The sequence below is a fragment of the Cotesia glomerata genome, linkage group LG4 (assembly GCF_020080835.1).
Source record: "Cotesia glomerata isolate CgM1 linkage group LG4, MPM_Cglom_v2.3, whole genome shotgun sequence".
Classification (NCBI taxonomy): Eukaryota; Metazoa; Arthropoda; class Insecta; order Hymenoptera; family Braconidae; genus Cotesia; species Cotesia glomerata.
In genome coordinates, this window is record NC_058161.1 from 23648649 (window position 1) to 23669701 (window position 21053).

The window sequence follows — 21053 nt, forward strand, 5'->3', positions numbered from 1 at the left end:
GAGGTCTCATCCTGAACAGGCATCCGTGGACTATACCGTTTTGGTAAACGGGTTTCACGGGGTAAGGCCCTGGAATGGTTGAGAATCCTATTTTTCCTATCCCTAGGCGCCACCTGGTTGCTATCGCGGGTCGATTCATACTCTTGAGAAGAGCTGATCACTCTGACTAGAGGAGTGTGGGTTGAGCGGCGATAGTCACCTTCTTGTAGTTTTAATACCGTGATCGGGTCATTAATAAGGATTTGTTTGGATGAATTTTTCAGATCCAGGTAGTCAAAGCCGAGGACGGTTTGTGTGGTCAGGAGAGGCCGAATGTGGGAGTACTTTTCCACTCTCGGAAATTTTTGCGTCAACCACCGTACTCTTTGGGCCATAAAATCCCTTCCCCGGCATTCAAGGGGCTCATGACGTCACGGGACCCCAAGACCAACGCTAAGTGTTAGCAAAGGCTAACACCCTCAAGAGTCAAGGGGCATGAGGCAGATTTTCCTCAGCCACTGAGATATACACACTTACGGTCTAGGACACATCCTATTTTCCTTTATTTCACGCATCGTACTATTGTAATCGCGAAGTACTATATTGACTATTATTTATACACGAACTTTATCTATTGTATTGTTTTCTGATAACTATATTCTACGGGATTAATTATTTATTGTGAGATTTAATTAACTTCATCCGAATATTGTAAAGAGTATAGTTATAACTTGAATAAATTATAAAACGAAAGAAATAGATTACTACACGCGACTGAAAGGCAGCTTTTTTTTTTTCTTAATCACAAAATAAAATATTTTGAAAAGTATAAGAGAATTTATTAAAAGGAATGAAAAACTCTTGTTGAGCTTCTAGTTATTTCTCACTCTCTCTTTCTCTCTCTCTCTCCCTTTCTCTCGGAATTAAAATAATATTTTATATATTAAATTTCATTTATTTATATGTTAGTTTTTAATTAACATGTATTTTACAATTGTTGTTTGGCTTGTGCCTTGGCATGAATAGATATCATTCATTCATTCTCTCCCTCTCTCCTTCTGGACTTCTCTGCACTACTACCCGTTTCTATGACTGTTAGGCGAATGGAAAATTTTTCCAAGAACTAGAATTAAATAATAAACAATATAAATCAACAATATGAACTTGAAAATAATAATTACAAATATATTTTAAAATTTCATAGGATGAATTTTCTGATTTATAAAAAATATAATTTTTTTATATAATGAAAATATAAATAATTTTTTTTTACCATCATTGTCCATTATTTTTTTTGTAAATCTCGAAAAAAATTTTTTTAGATAGAAATTTTTTTTTTGGTTTTATTATTTATTATTTAACTTGAAATGATTTTTATTTTAATTTAAAATTGTATTTCAAAAAAATTTCTTTGCCATTGTCCGATTTTTTTCCGGGCAAGTTCATTATATTTTTACACGACTAAAGAAAAGTCAAAAATATTAATTTGCTGAAGAGTTAAAGCCAATTGTTTTTGTATGGAATCGCATGTTTCCTCCTTGTTTACGCTTTAATAATTTGACAATCATTTAAGTAACTCAAGCAAATTACTTTGTTTCATCAGCTGCTAGATTATCATTTTAATTTTACAAGAAAATACTTAGATAAATATTATGTTTGCATATATTACTTGCTAACTCAATTATGAATTTGTTTTTAGATTTAAATATATTTGATTGAAATGGGTTTATATTGTCTTTTAACTGATTTAAATCAGTCAAAGTATTGCATTGTTCCAACCCAGAATGTTTTTGAACTTAATGAGAAGAATAATTTGAAAAGGATTCGATCAGACACATATCAGGCCGACAAAAAATATTATGTCAGAGGCACTAGTTTACAAATTGGCATTGGAGGTTTTTACATCATTGATTCACATGGTAACTCTTCAATTAATTTTCATCATTATACTAGAATTTGATCAATCAAAATAAAATTACAACCTTACTAACATAACAGATGTTCATTAAACTAATTATTTTAATTATGATTAACAGATGATTACAAAGTTTTGAGAAAAAGGAACCCAGTGGATTCGCGCATAACCATAGCAAAATTACCAGATTATAGTCCATCAACTGAGTCAAAAGTATCAAAGAAGGCAGGTACCTCGAAAATCGTAAGTTGAAAAAACTCTTATTCTAATTTTTAAATCCTAACTGATTTCAGCTTTAAAAACATTCTCAAGTTTTTATTTTGCTATTTTTAAAGCTTTATGAAAATGACATTACGATTATTATATTTAAAGTTGATTCATTTAATAAAATTCGTATTTATATTGTATTCTTGTCGATAATTGAATGTATCGATAAGTTATATAATTACAAAATTTAAAAAAATTGTCTTTGTGATATTTGAAAAATTGCAACGAAGCAGTTATTGATAAAACTATAAAAGCTTAAAATGTCTTAAAATTTTCGGCAATCTGCAATAATTTCAGAAAATTAAAAAAAAAATTTGTGGTTTTTTGGTCCACCCTGAGTATATATAACTACTTAAAGTGGAATGAAATGAACATAACAGCAATACCTAGGTTTACTTTTGATTATATCTTATATTATTTTTCCAGTCTAATAGTGAACAGATAGTAAAAAAGCCTGGCTTTCCTCGCAAATCAACGGAAAAAGTAAGTTTCTACAAATAATTAATCATTTTAATGTTATTAATAAGTTTAATGTGTATTTTGAATCTCAAATGACAATTTTCTAGACTTCCCAAATTTTGTTTTTTAAAGATATTTAATTGTGTAATGTTTTCCTTCTTTTTTAATCTTCTTTTTAAGTGAGAAGCTTGAAGAATTTATGTACTTCAAAGCCTTAGTAACTTTTTCGCTTTCAAATAGACTTCATATATTGTATCAAAAAGTAGGTAATTTTAATTTAAGAGCTTGAAATACAACGGAAATAAAGTTATGGTGATTTTATCGCAGTTTAGACTTAAAAATATATGTATATTGTCAATTCTAAAGTTTAATTTTCGAAAACTTATAAATTCCAAATTCGTAATCTGTATAGCAACTATAAGTTTTTAAATAATTTATTATGTATTGAAACCATATAAAACAATACGTTTTAAAAGTACATTTTGATATAAACTTTTTTGTTATGATAATGATTATTTCTATTTAATGATTTTCCAGTCTACAGTTGTGACTGCAAGGAAGGAGAGTGAATTTAATTCGGCAGATTATTATCTGGAACAGGAGATAGCAACAGGTTCTGGGAATACTCGAGAAACAGGAGTAACAGAAGTAACAGAAGGAACAGAAGTAACAGAAGTAACAGAAGAAACAGAAGAAGTAAGTTTAGAGAAAATATATTTAATTGTTTATTTTTGTCATCTATTGCATGACTTCAATTTGCTCATAAAAATTTTTAAATTACTTGTTTAAAAAATTTTTAAACTCATTCAATAACTAATAACTTTCAAAAAGCATAAAAATTTAGTAAATTTGACGTTAATGAAAAACCTTAGTGAACACTTTTAAATATTTTCCGAAGTTTTTATGACCTATTTGCAACCTCGTCATTTTACTAATTTTTTACTTTCTCATGTATCCTCTTGTTTTTCCTTCACAAAGAAGTTTATGAACTCATTTTCTACCATGAGTCTCTACATTTTATTCCAGTAGTTTTAAGTATAGGTATTGCAATTTGTTGTTGAAACTTATTGTAGTGACCAATAAAAGCGAGCATCATTTTATGGAATGATTTAGATTTACTTAGAATAGAATTAAACGTCAATACCATAGTACTTTTTTGGTAATATTCCTTTTTTTTATGGAAACATTCAAATTTGCATATTATTTTGTTTTCAGGGTACTTCTAAAGATAATAATAGTAAATCACCAGAAATAGCAGAAGAAACAGGGATGGCAGCACCAGGAAATCGTGAAAATTCTGACAATCTAAGGAACAATGTAGGTTTCAAAAAATTATTTTTAATTGTTAACTGGTATTTGTTACGCGTATTATAGCAATTCGATCATTAGAACTATCAACTTCTTGTCTTAAGAAATTTAAAGCTTTTATAAAAACAAAAAACATTTAAAATGCATTGAAAATGAATAAATTAAATATTTATTTTAAATCTCAGTTGAAAACTTTTAATACTTTGAATAATTTTTTTTTTAATTATCAAAAATTTCACAGTAAAACTTTCAATTTTGTCTAAAAACCAAGATTTAGAGGTATTTTAATATACAATCAAGTCTTTATAACTTATTTTCTTTTAAAAGCAAAACGATTGAGTAATACATTGTCCATAAATTTATCACTTTATAGAGTAATTTAATTTTATTTGCATTCAAATAAAATTACTTTGAAATATTTTTTAACAATAATACCATCAAGAATTATTGTTTGTTGTATAGGATATAAAATTAGTAAACCCAAAATGCATGAGTTATTAACACTTATTTCACTTCATTAATGCTCAAATTTCAAAAAACCCCATTTTTGTTATGATTATCCTAATTATTTTTACTAATGATAATCTTTCTATTCATGAAAAGGATAGCGACAGTGAACCTGATGATTTTGATAATAACAAGGAAAATCCTTCTATTTCTACAAAAAGTCGTTCGCTTTCAAGAACGTTCCAGATACCTCGACCAAGGACAAAACAATTTATTCGGAGACCTTTTTCTCGTGTGCAACAACTAAAGAGATTGCAAAAAAAAAAAGAAAAATAAAAATGATAATTCACTACAGTCTCCTCGACAAAAGTGTCGATCAAATCCGAGAATTCCGACTTTTACTGAAATAATTACGGTGGAAAATAACATTGAAGTAAGTGTTTAATGTAATTAATGCATGACTAAAAAATTGAAAAGGAGGAAGAAAAATTTTCCAAGCTTTATTGTGAATTTTTAAGATTGTGTCTTAGTCTGAAAAAACCCTGTTAAGATAACAAAGAAAATTTGTACAATGCTTAAACTAACAAAAAATTGATCCAAAATTTTTATTAATTTAAAACTCAAATAATTGAAAATAATCCTTCGTTATTAATCATGAAGCTATGTAAGTTTAAAAAATACATTTAAAGCTCTAGGAGTCTTAGAACTAATAAAATGAATATATTACATTGTTAAAACTTTCAAAGTTGATAGTTTTTTTTTTTTCATGATTTTAAAGTAAAAATTTTCAATAATGACATATTTTCGAACTTTAATCAAGTTTTGATTTTTTTTATTTTTTAAATCAAAGACATTCCAAATGATCGCTTCAAATTCTTTCCACAACACTACATTTAAGAAAGTAAAATAATTATTCTAAGAGTTAAAAGAATTTTCTTTAAGGAGGTCCTTTCGCCATCAATGTTAAATAAAAAATATTAGATTACGCATAAAATTAATTTTTATCTAATAGTTGAAGTCCTTATTTATCTACTAGTGAAGTTTAATTTAGTCTTTACCGTGCAAATTTTTGAAAAAAAAATTTTTCTGCCCTCCGGCCGGAAAGTGGCAACTTTCTGGCCGCTGCACTAAACAAATTTGCCACATTCCGGCTACGTCGAGCAGAAAAATATTATACACACCTTGGCTAGTAAAAAGTAAAGCCTCAGATCACATGTTTGTCAACCTCGGCTTCGCCTCGGCCAACAATTACATGTGATCTGAGACTTTTCTTATTTTACTGGCCTAGGTATGTAATATACTATTTAAAAATGTCAGCATTTTTTCCAAGTCTTACGAGAAAGTAAGACCTTAACAACTTTCTCGAATTATGGTATTAACTACCGATTAGATGGGGTATAAAAAAAATCAAAATAAGGTTTTTGAAATATTCAGGTTTGATTTTTTGCAATAAATTATATAGGTTGCCGTGGAATATATGGAGAAATTAAAATTATAAAATCATAAAAAATTCTCAAGCAATCTACATTAAAATGAAGTCAAAACATTTGGCAACGTTGCGTAGCGCGCAAGCTTCAGACCATTCAATAAATTCAAACTAATTTATTTATTTACACTGACTACAAAAACTTAAACGTGGTTAAGGTTATATTGTGCAAATGAAAATGTAAACAACCGAAGTACAGCGTTGCCAAATCACGGACAGGTTGCTAGCAGCTGATTTGAAAGAGTCAAATTAATTTTTGTATTTAACTATTTTTTTTTTTTTATTTTAAAAATTTCAACGATTAATGCCTTATATACTATTTATTATTTAATTTTAGGAATTTTTATGGCGGGTTTTTTATTTCAATTTATCGTATATTGACTACTACAGTTGTTTCGACTCAACTGGAGCGAAAGGACTTCCTTAAAGAAAAGCGACCTAACAAAGAATGTGTCGATGGTTTAAAATAATATTTTCCAAATAAAAATCTTAAAATTTTTCAAAATATCGTATAAATTGATAAATAAATGTCTTGTATCGATAATTTTTATTTTTATTGATAATATTTTTTGAAAATTATGTTTTTGCAATTCCTCAAAATGTACAAAATAATTTCATCTTTAAGTCATAGGGCATCCAATAAGTAAATCTTAAATTAAAATGTTAAAAACTGATAAAAAGTCGATTTTTAAAACTTGGGTGAGATTAATAACTTTCCGATTTTTCGAAAATTATTTATTTTCATAGCGAAAATTAAAAAATTTATAATGTACTCAACTTAAATCGTTTCTATTATTCATAAAATGTAATTTTTTATTTTTTTAACAGTTTGTCCAAATTGGGACAGTAAAGTTTACTGCAAATGAATTATCGACGATTGTGCTAAAAAAAAAAATGCTGAAGCGTGCAAAAGCACTACTGAGCAATATATGGACGTCGGATGAGTTGAAAAAAATGTACCAGAAATGTCCAAAAAACGATGCTAGTAGTGTACTTATCACCGATCAACATTGCTTACGGGTTAAAGGTAAAACCAAAAGTAATATAATTTTTGTTGTACAAAAATTATATCACTTGTTTGATGAAAAACATCAAATTCTTTTCAAAGTTCAACAGGACATATCTTGAATCATACTGTTCGTTTTGTTTCACACAAATAAAATAGCGTAAAAAATATATTTCCTTTCCAATGAACTTGAAAATATTCATAATTTGAAAAATTATTCAAAAATAGAAGAAAAATTTTTTTCTTTTAAATGCCTTTTTTGTCTGACGAAAATAAAATCCTAAAACAAACAAGGCGTGATAAAGAAAAAATTATTTAGAATTTATTTTTTTTTTATACAAAATTATTTTATAAATGTTTCTTGATCAACTAACAGAAAAAATTAAAGAAATGGTTTAAACCGCAACTTCACCTAATTTTAGCTATATTATGTAGAAAAATAAGCATGAATGAATATTTTTTTTTTAAATTACATATTGCTTTGCAGAAGTTTATTAAAAGAAGATAATTTAAAAAAAAAAAAAAAAAAACTGTAAATCAGTTGACCGCGGAGGCAAACCTAGAACTTTCCGCTAAGTTTGAATTTGAACCGCGTTAATATGATGTATTTTTTCGTTAATATTCGAGCATTTCAAGCTCTATGCACCATTCTCCACTTTTTGAGCTCGAAGAGCTAAAAATGTATTTATTGAACGACTATAACTTTTGAATTCGTCGTTCGATTTTCTTTTTAACAAAGCATTTGACGCAGTTTTTAAAGTAAAAAACAAAATGTATAGATTTGATATTGATTGGTTGGAAAATCTTGAAGATATTATAGAAAAATACCGAAAAACAAAATTTTATAAGTTTTTAAACCATAATTTTTTAATGCGTCATTCGATTTTCATTTTCGAAAATGCATTCGACGCAGTTTATTAAGCACAAAAAGTATATCCATGGTTTTATTATGTTTTTTCTGCACACTTCAAAGTTATTTTAAGAAAACATAAAAATTCAAATTTGTTTGGTTCATTTTTTTTTAATTTCTTCTTAATGGCTCGATGGATTAACTCTCAAATCTAAAGAGATCTAATCGTGATTGGTGCCATTCGAAAGGGATTGACCAAACTTAAATTTTGCATATACTTTGAAACGATTCCGACCGGTAGATTTTGATAAATCGCAAAAAAACTACAAAAAAAAATTTTTTCAAAAGTGGTTTTTTTGGAATAACTTTTGAACAGCTTTACCGATCAATTCTAAAAACTCATCAGCTCTTAACATTAAAAAACTACGTTGATCGCCGCCAATCCGGTAAAAATCGGTTGATTCGTTCGTGAGTTATGGTTGACGAAAGAAAACCGAAAAAAGTGTTTTTTTGGAATTACTCCAAAGTTTTGCGCTCTATCAACATAAACTTAAAAATTTTTCATGAAGCTTAAGAAACTGCGTTAAATGCCACCAACCACATGAAAATCGGTTCATTCATTGAAAAGTTATTGCGATTTGAAAATTCAAAAAATAGTGTTTTATCAAATCTCTATAAAACTTTTGAGCTCGAAGAGCTCAAAAGCATACAAAAGCTATTTTTTGAGCTCGGAGAGCTCAAAATAACACACAAATTGTATTTATGAGCTCGAAGAGCTCTAAAACGTTATAAGTGCAATTTCAAGCGTTTAGGTATAGAATTGGCGGGAAGTTGCAGGGATGGCCTTCTGGGTCAACCGTTTTCCTAATTTTTTTCGATATGTTTTTATATTATAAACATTTTTAAGTTGATTGAAAAAAAAAAATATTCATAAACGCCTTTTTGGCTATTCAAAACTATAAAATCGTACATTAAGCTGTAGCGATGCAAAATAAAGTACTACACTTAGTAAGTAAGACATTCCACACCGAATTCGCCACTTTTCAACTTGACTTCTTAAAGGCTGATAAAAAAACACGTCCATGAATTTTTTGAAATTTTTTTTAACATTCGTTTCTGAGATGTAAATTTTTCTTATTTTAACTTAACGTTTTCTGTTGAATGTTCACAAGTTAGTATAAAATTCACGGATATTCTCGATTTTTCTTTTTTCTCAAAATTTTTGTTTTTGAATTTTTATTTATCTGAACTTTTGCCTTTTTTTTATTTAAAGGACTTGTAGTAAAATTTTTTTATTTATAATATTTAAAAGATTAAGAAACATCGAAAAATTAAATAAAAATTTATCATAACTATTTTTTCAATTTATCGTGTATTCAAAAAATTATTATTTTTATTTTCTGAGAATTAACTATTTTTTCAAAGATCGAATCCATGAAAACTGAATACAACACCCTTTTAGCACATTTAATCCAATGATCTTTTCTAACTTATCATCTTAAGTTAAAGCTGCATGTTTGCTATGAGTATACTTATAGATTATACTTCATTTTTAAAATCTAATTACTGAATCCCAAGAAATTTTCGTAAACCACTAGAATCCGATCCAAATAGCATTTAAATAAATTTAGCATTATCACAAAGACAAAGCTTAGAATATTAATAGTCCAAATAAGTCAAAACACAAGATTAAGAAAAAAAAAATTAGTACAACGGGAGATCCAACAGGCTATCTCTGCAACTTCCCTCTAATGTCTAACAAAAAGCGATACAAAATTTGCTGATCATGACGTTTTAAGCTCTACGAGCTCAAAAATGAATTTTTCATACGATGTTAAGCTCTTCAAAAATATTCATTTGTCAAAAAAGCATAGTCAAAAGAATTTAACCCTTTAGAGTCTGACCTTGAAACCCCACTCTTGGGTCTTACTATGGATTTGCGCTCCCCCCACTACTCTCACGCAAAGACGTTTCAAGATCCTCTGACTCTAAAGGGTTAAAAAAAATCATAGATACGTTTTTTATCAGCCTTTCAAACTATTAATATTTGAAACAAATTGAACAAGTTAAGCTAAAAAAAGCGACTAGCTTTGTATGAAATGCTTTATAACCGTTATAATGGTATATCTTTTATTCAACCGTATAATGTTCACTTCGTTAATAAAGTTCTAGTTCAACTGTGCATAAGGGATAATTACACTAATTTTTTTTTTTTCTATATTTTAGATATGTGCTTGTATCTCCAACAGAGGAAGGAAATAAAGTATTGGGAAAATGCAGACGACAATATTGATTTACATCTTCCGCAATGGATTGGATCTTATTGTAATGAACATCGTCGCAAGTTGAAAGAGCAATCGTGAATCATCCATTTTATGATTTGTTGAACAAATTTAGTTGGTTACAAATGTTAGAGTCTTTTAAAAATAGTTGATTCACTAGTATTAATATGTTTATGATATTGTTTTTATAATCAAACGCAATGAAGTTGCTCTTATTTATTATTGTTCGTACAAATATTTAAAATATTTAAAAATAAAAATGTACTTCTAATACTCTTCACAGTTACTTATTTCTTCTATAAATAAATTTTTAAATCTCTAATTAGCTTTAATCTATTTGATTAATATAATATAGTTTAATAATCGAGAATGTATGCCAAACCGTTTTGAAAGTAGTGTACACATTTTTTCAGCATTGTTTTTACGAATATGAGGTCATAAAAAGTGTAAGCATCAGTGAGATAATGGATAAAAAAGTCGTCTTTGGGTCAACTCTGGAAACATTCTGGAAACAGTGCACAAAACCACTCTGGCAATACTCTGAATCCAGTATGATTACAAAATGTTTTTTGAATAATTACAGAATGTCCCCAGAATGATTATAAAGCCGCAAGGCATGAACGAAAACATTAAAGCTTTATAGATAAATATATATTTAATATTAATTTTTAATTTGTACCGATATGAATACTCACTTCCAAGTAATTAATAATTTATTTCTGGTGTAAATTGATAAAAACTGTTAAGATCTTAAATAAATGCCCCCAGACAAAGAAATATTTTTATTGCCTCACTCCTTAATTACCTTAAATGGCCTCATTTACGATTGTCATCTCTAATTGATTTTTAATTTTTTTATTACGCGTAATTTTTTATTTTTATTGTTTTTAGTGATTTAAAGCTGTGTATTTAACTCTCGAAAAAATGGCAGTTCATCACCTATCAGCGGATGAAAAGAAAATGGCGCATAAAAGATTTGAATTTTAGCGCGGGAAAGTTTGAATTGAAAAGCGCGCGGGATTTGAAATTAAGCGGGATCTTACGGGGTTTTTTGAAAGCTATTGTTTGAGGTGGAGTGTGATGTTATATCACGGTTTACCTGGTCGCTAGAGGCGCCATCACGCGAGAATAAATTATGATCAGTTATAGCGCGAGAAATTCAGAAACCTATAAAATAGTTTATAGAACGCTAAGGAAAATCCCATTAATATTTTAGTCATCTGGTCACTCTCTAGAAATTTCCCATCCATTGTTATTAGAATAAGTATCGTAAAAAGATAGAACACTATTGTAATAGGATTAGAGTAAAATATATAGCTATAAGTTTAGTATTAGAGATACTTCTCAAGTGTTGTAAGCTTGTAAGTTTTACTAGACTTATTACAAATTATATTTTAAGTACCATATTTTGTATTTTAAGTATTTATGAAAGATAGTCTGGGCGGATTATTGACCCTTATTTGAGGACAATATTGTCTGGCCGCCAGGTCTCTAAAAAAGTTCCCAGTCATTAGGGAGTTAGGAAATTCTCCTGCCAGACTCAGGTATCCAGCATGGTCGGCAAGAGCGAGCACGTGGCCAACGCTTCGAGCTGAAGTCTACTTGAGAGGGGAGCAGCCAATCGACGTCATCAACATTCTCAACTGAGGGACCCTAGTATAGTAGAGGAAGCTGCCCCACCATCCCTTCTACCTCACTTCGGACTCAAGACCAAACTCGGAAGAATCAGAATACTCTCAGTCCTCAGACTGATCTTACATCCTTTAAATATTGTAATAGTCAGATAATTTAATTTGGTGTAAAGTTTTATCCAACAATATATTTAAATCCATTTAAACTGACATTTTCTTCTCCGTTATTTTGCACGTTAAAAACCGAGTCATTTATTAATATTTATTCATTCCTGCTATTTCAAAGTTGAGTATTTCAATATTCCCGGGCGAATTACGACCACGTCGGTAATCTAGACTCAATAAAATAAATTCACGCGTGACCACTAGAGTTAGGACATAACAGGAGTAATAATAATAATAGTTGTTATTGATAATCATGATCACGAGGGTGAGTAGAAGTGTCATAATGTTGGGAAACGAGTATATATAACCTATATTTTTTAAAGAATAATATGAAGGAAAATTTATAATTATGCAATTGTGATTGTTTATTTGTTAGTATTGTAAAGATAATTATTTTTAAAAATGTATCGACGAGTTGGTATAAATTTTGGTGGACAATTTAATGTAAGTACTTTTTTTTTTAATTTATTATTTTGTAACAATAATAATACATAGTTTTATACATTTGTTATTATTTTACTTATTTTGACAAAATGTGAATTTTAATAATAATAAATTTTAAAAATTCCTCGTTATCATTATTATTATTTATTTGACATTTTTAAAAAATGAGTACAATAATAATAATAATAATAATAACACTTATTTTTACATTTTTATCATTAATATTTAATTTATTTAAATAAAATGTCAACTTAATAATAATTAATGTAATAAAGTTAAAATTAGTATTATTATAAATTTGAAAAATTCGACAATAATTTTTTTTATTATTGTTATTAATTTGTTATTTAAAAAAAACTACATTAATAATAATGTTAATGATAGTAAAAATAACAAAAACACTAATTTTGACATATTTAATATTACTGGGAACCTTGCAGTCACTATGTGACTGCTCTGACTTGTGGGCTATATATAAAAAAAAATTTACTTTATTAAATAAGGTAAATACCCCAATAGATGGACGGTTAAGCAAACTCTCGTGTTCTATAAAAAAAAACAATATAGTAATATACAGATAAGTTGTGATAAAGTAAATTATATTTATGAAAAAATATATAATTAATCAGGAAAAAATAAGTAAAACTTCGTAAAACGTTGTAGTAATTAATAAAAAAAAAAAATTAAAGAAAAAGTCCAAAACCCCAGTAGATGGACAAAATCTCCAGTAGATGGACAGTCAATACCAATAGATGGACACTATTTACAAGCAATATTTTAAATTTATTATTTATATCAGAAATAATTAATTTATTAATTTTTTCCACTAAAAAATAAAGCTTGATAAAATTAAAAAGAAAAAATGATAAATCGGATAGTAATTTTCAAAATATATCATAAAATAATTTTATTATTTTTAAACACGTGATGCTTTCTCGTGCAAAGTAACATATAGAATATATTAGTATGAAGAATATTAATAATTAATAAATAATCAATATAAATTTATAAAACACAACGTTAAAAACATTTCATGTTGTCTTCTTCTCCTTTTTAAAAGGTCTGTTCTCTTTGCTTTTAAATTTCCTTCTCTCAATTTTCTCGTTTATTTAGCGTTTTCTTTTTTCTCTTCAACTTCTTCAATAATCATAATGATACTTTCAATTTCAGTACATGTCTGTTTATTATAATCTTTACTCTTATTCTCACATTGATCCACCAATAAAATTAAAAAAAAATAAGAAAATTCATCATATAAAGTCAATGTCCATCTATTGGATAGAGGTCAGAAAAGTGTCACCAATAGATGGACACTAAATTCTATTATTTTTTTCGATTTTATCTTTAATAGTATATTGTGCAACAAGTGCAACAACGTCGCACGAGTTGCACATACTGTTTTGTATTACAAATGCGGCGATAGATGTGGGCACAAAAGCGGTGTCCAGGGGCAAAGCCCTGGCGGGGGGTTGGGGGGGGGGGGGGCGGGGCCCCCCCCAGTCCATAAAACAAATAAAAGTAAAAAGAAACAAATTTATATAACATAATAAATTCAAAGTAACTAATATTAACTAACAAAAAATAAATTTACGCATTGAAACAATCAACACATAAAATTAAATGACATTAAGTTTAGCTGTCACTACAATTTTTTAATTTTCTTTAACAAACAAATTTGTTCCAAAAAATTATTCATAAAAAATTGCATTTTTTATTTTATAAAATTCCTACAGGTCAATTTTAGAAAAAATTTTTTTTTGTCATAATTTATTTTTTACAAAAATTATTAAAATGATCAAATTTCTGCTAAATTAATTTTTATCACAATTAGCTCAATATTAATTAATTATTTTTACTTTCGTTAAAAGTATGAACTTTGTAATGTCAACCTCACTTTTTTAATATTGACAGTCAATAGCGTGCGACAAGGATAGTTTGAATGCGCCAAGAATAATTTGCGTGCGACAAGTAAACTTGTCGCACTCAAATAACGGTTTCATTTATGAAAAAACTCACGCGTTATTTTAAAATGGGCAAACAGCTCTTTTTCAACCACAACAGCGAGCGCCAAGATACTACTTTTCTCGCATGAGTAATACAAAAACAATTAAAATATGATCAAGTGACAGCTAACTTTAATGTCATACAAATGTTTCAAAGTAAGTGTTATTATTATATATATTATTAAGAGAATAAGAAAAATTTCGTGTCCAGAATAGTCATATGATAAAATCGGTTTTTTTTTAGTGAGATTTAGTGTCATTGTAAAGGTCTTGACTTGAATTTGTGTCTTTTCAAGATTTCATATCATTCTCACCGACAGTCAATTTATTATGATGAGTATTTAGGCTGCATTCAAAAATGCTCTACCTCTAGATACATAATCAATAAATGACCTTGTATCTTGTGAACTATTGACATTTTTAAAGATACAAGCTCATCCTGACATTACAATCATCAAGACGTTTCATTTGAGTACCCAAATCAATTTTTCATATGTTTATATATATCATATATATGTACATATGAAAAATATATCAAAATGCATGTGAGTACCCAAATGAAATTAAATCTCGAGTACAATGCTACAAAAAACGTCTTATTATTATTAACTAATAATTAAGGATTGATATTAAAATTATAAAATGACTGAATAAAGTTAATACTTAAATGAAAAGTTGTTTTCATTCATAAAATAACATTAAAATCCTTTCCCTGTTCTCAAAGTATCTTACTCTGTTTATCAAGTCTCTCCCCTGGATTGAGTATCTCCCCTGGTTTCTTATAAAACAAGATAAAATTAATAAATTGACTGACCGCCTTGCAGACACGTTTAGAATGATTGTTTTGATCGAAACATTATAAAATTTAATTAAATTTTCAAATTTTTTATCGTGCCGCGTTTTATCAATAAGCGATTTATGTCTTAACTGAGAATGACCCATATATGAAAAATATATAAAAATGCATGTAAGTACTCAAATGAAAGCTCTTGATGAGTGTAACATCGGGATGAGCTTATATCTTTAAAAACATCAATAGTTAAGAAAGTACAGTGCATTTTAACAAATATCTCGTGAACTATTGACATTTTTAAAGATATAAGCTCATCTCGACATTACACTCATCGAGACCTTTCATTTGAATACCCACATCAATTTTACATATATTTATATATATATATTATATGTGTATATGGGTCATTTATGAAAAAACTCACGCGTAATTTTAAAATGAGCAAACAGCTCTTTTTCAACCGCAACAGCGAGCTCCAAGATACTACTTTTCTCGCATGAGTAATACAAAATATTATATTTCTAGCTTTGTTAGTGAAATATAAGCGTAATCAAATGTACAAATCTTACTTTTTTTTATTATTTTTAATAATAATAACAAATAACGTCCACCAGCTATCTGTCACATGCTTACTAGTGGTGGTGCTCTCGGAGCAAAATCTCGAGACGTCCAATTTAAATAATTTTTTTAAACTATTATTTTAAATAAAAAGTTCAAAAAAATTACTTTTCGCTCTCAGAACTACTTGTAGGCATACAAAAAAAAATAACGACTTAAGATTTTTGTTCTTAAAACTAATGTAATTGCTTCTGGAAATAATATTTGTCCATCTATTGGGGGGTGTCTATCTATTGGGGTATTTACCTAATGACTTTTGTTAAATTGCACTGTATTTTCTTAACTGTTGACGTTATTAAACTTCATGCTGTAAAGGAAGTAAATTGTGAATTCAAGTGGAATCAAATAGACATTGTTGATGTTACCAAAAATTTACAGTTAACTTTGCAAAAATCTAGCGGTAAAAGCCCTGATGGCCTCGACTTAAAATGGATAAAAGATCATCTATCGCAAGTGTCTATGTTCCTAAAACAAATCTTTAATCGATCAATAGACACTGGTCTATTCCCTTCAGCATGGAAATCCGTTTTCATCGTACCATTAAATAAAGTGACACCACCGAAATCTATATCTGACACTCGACCAATAGCAAATTTATCGCATATGGCTAAGGTGTTTGAACGGATTTTAGCAAATCAGGTTGTGACTTATCTTGAAACTAATAATCTACTTGATGATCATCAATCAGGGTTTCGAAAATATCATAGTACTCAGGCAGCACTGCTCAAATTAACTGATGAAATTCAACTAGCAATAGATAATGATGATCTCACCTTCCTCATTCTGTTTGATTTTACAAAAGCTTTTGATTGTCTAAATCATAAAGTTCTATTCAAAGCAATGTATGAACTGGGTTTCTCGGTTGAATTAATCACATGGTTTCACTCTTATCTAACAGGAAGATCGCAAGCAGTTGTTGATTCCACAAATACCCCATCAAGATGGGTTAATACTACTTCAGGTGTTCCTCAGGGATCAGTACTAGGTCCAATTTTATTTCTAATAGTTATAAATAATGTGGTTAAAAAGCTAAAATACTGCAAGCATGACTTATTTGCAGATGATAAATGGGCTTATTTGCATTTCAAGTTATATCATCTATATAAAGCAGCTTCAAACTTAACTGCCGATGCTCAAGCAGTAGCAGACTGGGCTCGTGAAAATGACCTCGAAATAAATTATAAGAAGACCAAAGTCATGATCTTGGGAAGTAAACACAAATTGAGACTACTTGAAAACTTTGAGCTACCTGAGATCATTATAGATGGCAATGTAATACCATATACAAATTCAACCAAACATCTAGGAGTCCATCTTTCAAATAATTTTTCTTGGAATACGCACATCTCACAGGTATCACGCAAAGTTTATGGTTCACTAAATAGTTTAAAACGTAGGAAGAATTTTCTGTCCACACAGACTTGCAAGTTATTAGTTTCTGCTACTATCCTTCCTATTATTGACTATTGCTCAGGAGTGTTTCTCAATTTATCGAACGAACTTGATTGCAAATTGCAGCGACTTGTTAACAATGCTATTCGATTCATTTTTAATTTGAGGCGAGATGAACACATCACACCATATCGAGGGTCATTAAATTGGTTAAATGTAAAGTCACGAAGGCTGTACTTTTTGGCCTGCGTGTTCTTTAAATTGTTATCAACAGGCGAACCAAGGTTTCTGCGTGATTTATTTATTGAAAAAGACCCTGTCATCAGACGATCGCAAAGAATAGCCAATAGAAATAATAATATCACTTTCAAAATACCCAATTTTGTTACCACAACCTACGAGAATTTATTTGTTATGTCAGCTATACGGTTTTGGCAAGATCTACCTCCTGAAATTTCAAATTTTCTTGGATTAGAATCCTTCAAGACAAGAGTATTCGATTTTCTTATAAATCTCGAATAATAATATAATAGTGAGCTGGTTATTATGATTAAAAACATTATATCCACTTGATCATTATGTAAATTTTATGTTTTAAGCTATCATGTAAATTTTTATTTCCATTATGTACATATTAGCGGTACGTACTTATGTGAATTATAATTTTATGTATATCATCTTTGCCATTCGGCTTTGTGCCTTGGCATTTAAACCTAATAAATAAATAAATAAATAAATAAATTAAAGATATAAGCTCATCCTGATGTTACACTCATCAAGAGCTTTCATTTAAGTACCTACATGCATTTTTATATATTTTTCATATATGGGTCATTCTCAGTTAAGACATAAATCGCTTATTGATAAAACGCGGCACGATAAAAAATTTGAAAATTTAATTAAATTTTATAATGTTTCGTTCAAAACAATCATTCTAAACGTGTCTGCAAGGCGGTCAGTCAATGTATTAATTTTATCTTGTTTTATAAGAAACCAGGGGAGATACTCAATCCAGGGGAGAGACTTGATAAACAGAGTAAGATACTTTGAGAACAGGGAAAGGATTTTAATGTTATTTTATGAAAGAAAACAACTTTTTATTTAAGTATTAACTTTATTCAGTCATTTTATAATTTTAATATCAATCCTTAATTATTAGTTAATAATAATAAGACGTTTATTGTAGCGTTGTACTCGAGATTTAAGTTTAGTAATATCGACTGCTTGTGTTTTGATTATTAGGTTTCTAGTTCTTCCCGCACGAGATGATTTTAGCTGTGCTACTTGTATTCGTTTATCAGGTTTTTTTTTCTCAGGAACGGAGGAACCATTCAATTTTTCCCGCAATAAACGACGCCGTCTCTTTGCTTTTTCTCGCCACAATTTTCGAGCTTGCCTTTTTTCTTGCGGAGTCATTTTGTCTACAGTCTTAATTATTCCTTTTTCTTTTTTTTGTTGATACTTTGAATGCTCTTTAACTTTTTGTTGTGCATATAGATCTGGGTCATTTTTAATTCTCTGGTATCGCAATCTTTCTGTAATACGCTTTTTCTCAAGAAGTTTTTTATGTGCCAATTCGTTTACGGGTGCCATGTTCTGTAAAAAAAACATCCCGAGAAAAAACATTTATATATAATTATATATAAATTGGTTATATATGAAAAATGGCCAAATATAATCATATATAATTATATATAACTATATATAATTATATATAACAATATTTAATTACATATTTATTACATCTAATTAATTATTGGGTTAATTTTATGGGTAGAGTATTTAATATGGTCCTACGCAATTCCCTCTAACCAATTAAAATGCAAAAAAAAAAATATCTAGTTATAATTTTACGGCTATAACACCAGCGGTCATCCATACAATTATTAATCCTGCTCAATGCTGCTTAACTTTGGTGATCTCCGTGCGTTGATAAGATTTTTTTTTCTGAAATTGTTTATAGGATTTCAGTGGGAATTTCTTCCAGTTTGCAAAACTGTCCTTTTTTTTGCTGTGCGATTATTGGTTGCAGAGATATTGATGGTTAAAGACATAAACGTCCTTTTTCGTCTAATCTCGGATATCTCCGCAACAAATGGTCGTATCAAGCTAAATAAAAAATGCAATTAAAGCTGATTAAACAGGATATCTGTTCCATAAGGTCGCTTTGTCTGAAAAAATTTTTCGGAGCCCGTAGAGCGAAAAAAAATAATTCAAAAATTTGGAAATTTTTTTCGCTCTATTTCTTCGGATCATGTTAAAACCGTAATTTCGAAAAAAATTTGACCTCGAGATCTGAAAACTAGAGTCTCAGAGCTTTAAAATTCATTTTTTATTTTTGCGACACGATCATTTTCCGCTGAAATACAGCCCGTCGAAAATCTAAAAAAAATTTGCATTTTTTTTTTATTTCCTTAATTTGTGTGAGTAGTGTATGTTAATTATATATAATTATATATGGGACTATATATAATCTTACATGGCTGTATATTGCTCTATATATAGTCATATATAATTATAAATGATTATGTATAACCTCATATACAATTCCATTTATAATCATGTATGATTATTTATAATTATATATACTTATATATGATTGTATATAATTATATATGTGATTCCATATATAATCATATTTGATTATATACAATTATATATGATTATATAGAAAAAATTTTTCTCGCGATAATAATCGAGTTTTTTCAATTAACTTTATTGTTAATATATTTATACGTTAAATTAAATAACAATATGCAACTTTTAAACAATAAAAAAAAACAGTAAAAAAAATTCTAATTTGAAGTTTTCATATTTCCTCTGGATATCGTGTCTTTCTCCTGGCCTTTACAAGACAGGGGAGATATAAACAGGGGAGATACTTTTTAGTAACAAAAACAGAAGTAATGACAAATGTATTTATTGTACGCAAATAACCAAGAAAACTTAGAATCTATACACAACAAGAAGTAAATATACAAATGAATTAAAATTTTTAGATAAATATTTTTAAAATAAAATTTACCAGGGGAGAGACTCCATTCACTCGTTCTCAACTGTATCCACAGAGTGTCAGTAATGAAATAAATAACAAAATGACTGCGCACCTAATTCGAGTGGCGCTGACTACAAAGTATAAACTCAACGACGTTCGTTCAAGGTCTTGCAATTCCCGCGAGTCAATAAACAAATGTCGATTTTACAAGAAAATAAACATGTCAGGGAACAAGACGCAAAATGTGGGGGACAAACTTAAACGTAACTTTTTTTTAAGAAAAAAAAAAAAATCATGCAATTTTACTCGCTTGATTACGAGAATTTATTTAATTTATTTTGTTGAAATATATAATTTAAATAATCTATTTGATTTCTAAGCACTTTAAATTACTAATACATAAACAGAATCAGCCCGGGGACAAGTTAAGGAAGAGATATTTTTTGACTTTGAGATAAAATTGTGACTAAATTAAATAAAATGAAGAAATGAATTTGAGTGACCACTTACATGAGCATGAGTTTTAAGAGATAATTACATTTTTTTAAATAAATTTTTTTAAAAAAGATGATTTTTCACCGTGGACGTCGAATTTACGTCTTAACTGAGAATGACCCATATACACATATAATATATATGTCGGAAAAGCATTATTAGGGACGTTAGTACAGTCCATTGGATTCGTTTATTCAATTATTTATTAATTTAGAATAATTAAAATATACGCTAACTTGTATAAACAATACTACGATTAATTATCCAAATATAATTAATATACAAGGTAAAAGCGCTGGGGAATGAGACCGAGAACGAATCCGGGGTCAGCAGGATGTATGCGGTCTTTACTTGATCAATGCTCAACGAGAACTACTCGTCTCAGTACCCTAAGTACTTCTTCTCTCAAAAAATATTTCGACAGCCCTCATTGTCTGTCGATATCTTTAACTGTATACTTATTACTTTTATCCTGTGACCTCGGCTACGTTTGGTGACCATTGTCACTCCGGACTCAA

The 21053-nt window shown here is 28.7% G+C and overlaps 1 protein-coding gene and 1 long non-coding RNA gene across 2 annotated transcripts; one reads left to right on the plus strand and one right to left on the minus strand.

Moving 5' to 3' along the window:
- The first annotated feature begins 1610 nt into the window (after positions 1–1610).
- LOC123263995 lies at positions 1611–5116 on the plus strand. Its single transcript, XM_044727042.1, has 6 exons — positions 1611–1898; positions 2016–2137; positions 2588–2644; positions 3158–3316; positions 3836–3937; positions 4532–5116. The coding sequence occupies exons 1-6, from the start codon at positions 1700–1702 to the stop codon at positions 4709–4711; spliced, it is 819 nt and encodes a 272-aa protein (XP_044582977.1). The 5' UTR covers positions 1611–1699; the 3' UTR covers positions 4712–5116.
- Positions 5117–5315: 199 nt separating this feature from the next.
- Positions 5316–10292, minus strand: LOC123262589. Its single transcript, XR_006509003.1, has 3 exons — positions 10281–10292; positions 8771–8772; positions 5316–5407 (listed from the first exon to the last, which is right to left on the minus strand). It is a non-coding gene; the product is annotated as an uncharacterized LOC123262589 (long non-coding RNA).
- Positions 10293–21053: the final 10761 nt, after the last annotated feature.

What these genes read in the sequence shown, in the direction of transcription:
- LOC123263995 (XM_044727042.1), top strand. Translation starts at nt 1,700, where the DNA reads ATGGGTTTATATTGTCTTTTAACTGATTTAAATCAGTCAAAGTATTGC. An exon ending in AGGCAGGTACCTCGAAAATC is followed by an intron (nt 2,138 to 2,587) that starts GTAAGTTGAAAA and finishes TTATTTTTCCAG; the next exon opens with TCTAATAGTGAACAGATAGT. An exon ending in CTCGCAAATCAACGGAAAAA is followed by an intron (nt 2,645 to 3,157) that starts GTAAGTTTCTAC and finishes ATGATTTTCCAG; the next exon opens with TCTACAGTTGTGACTGCAAG.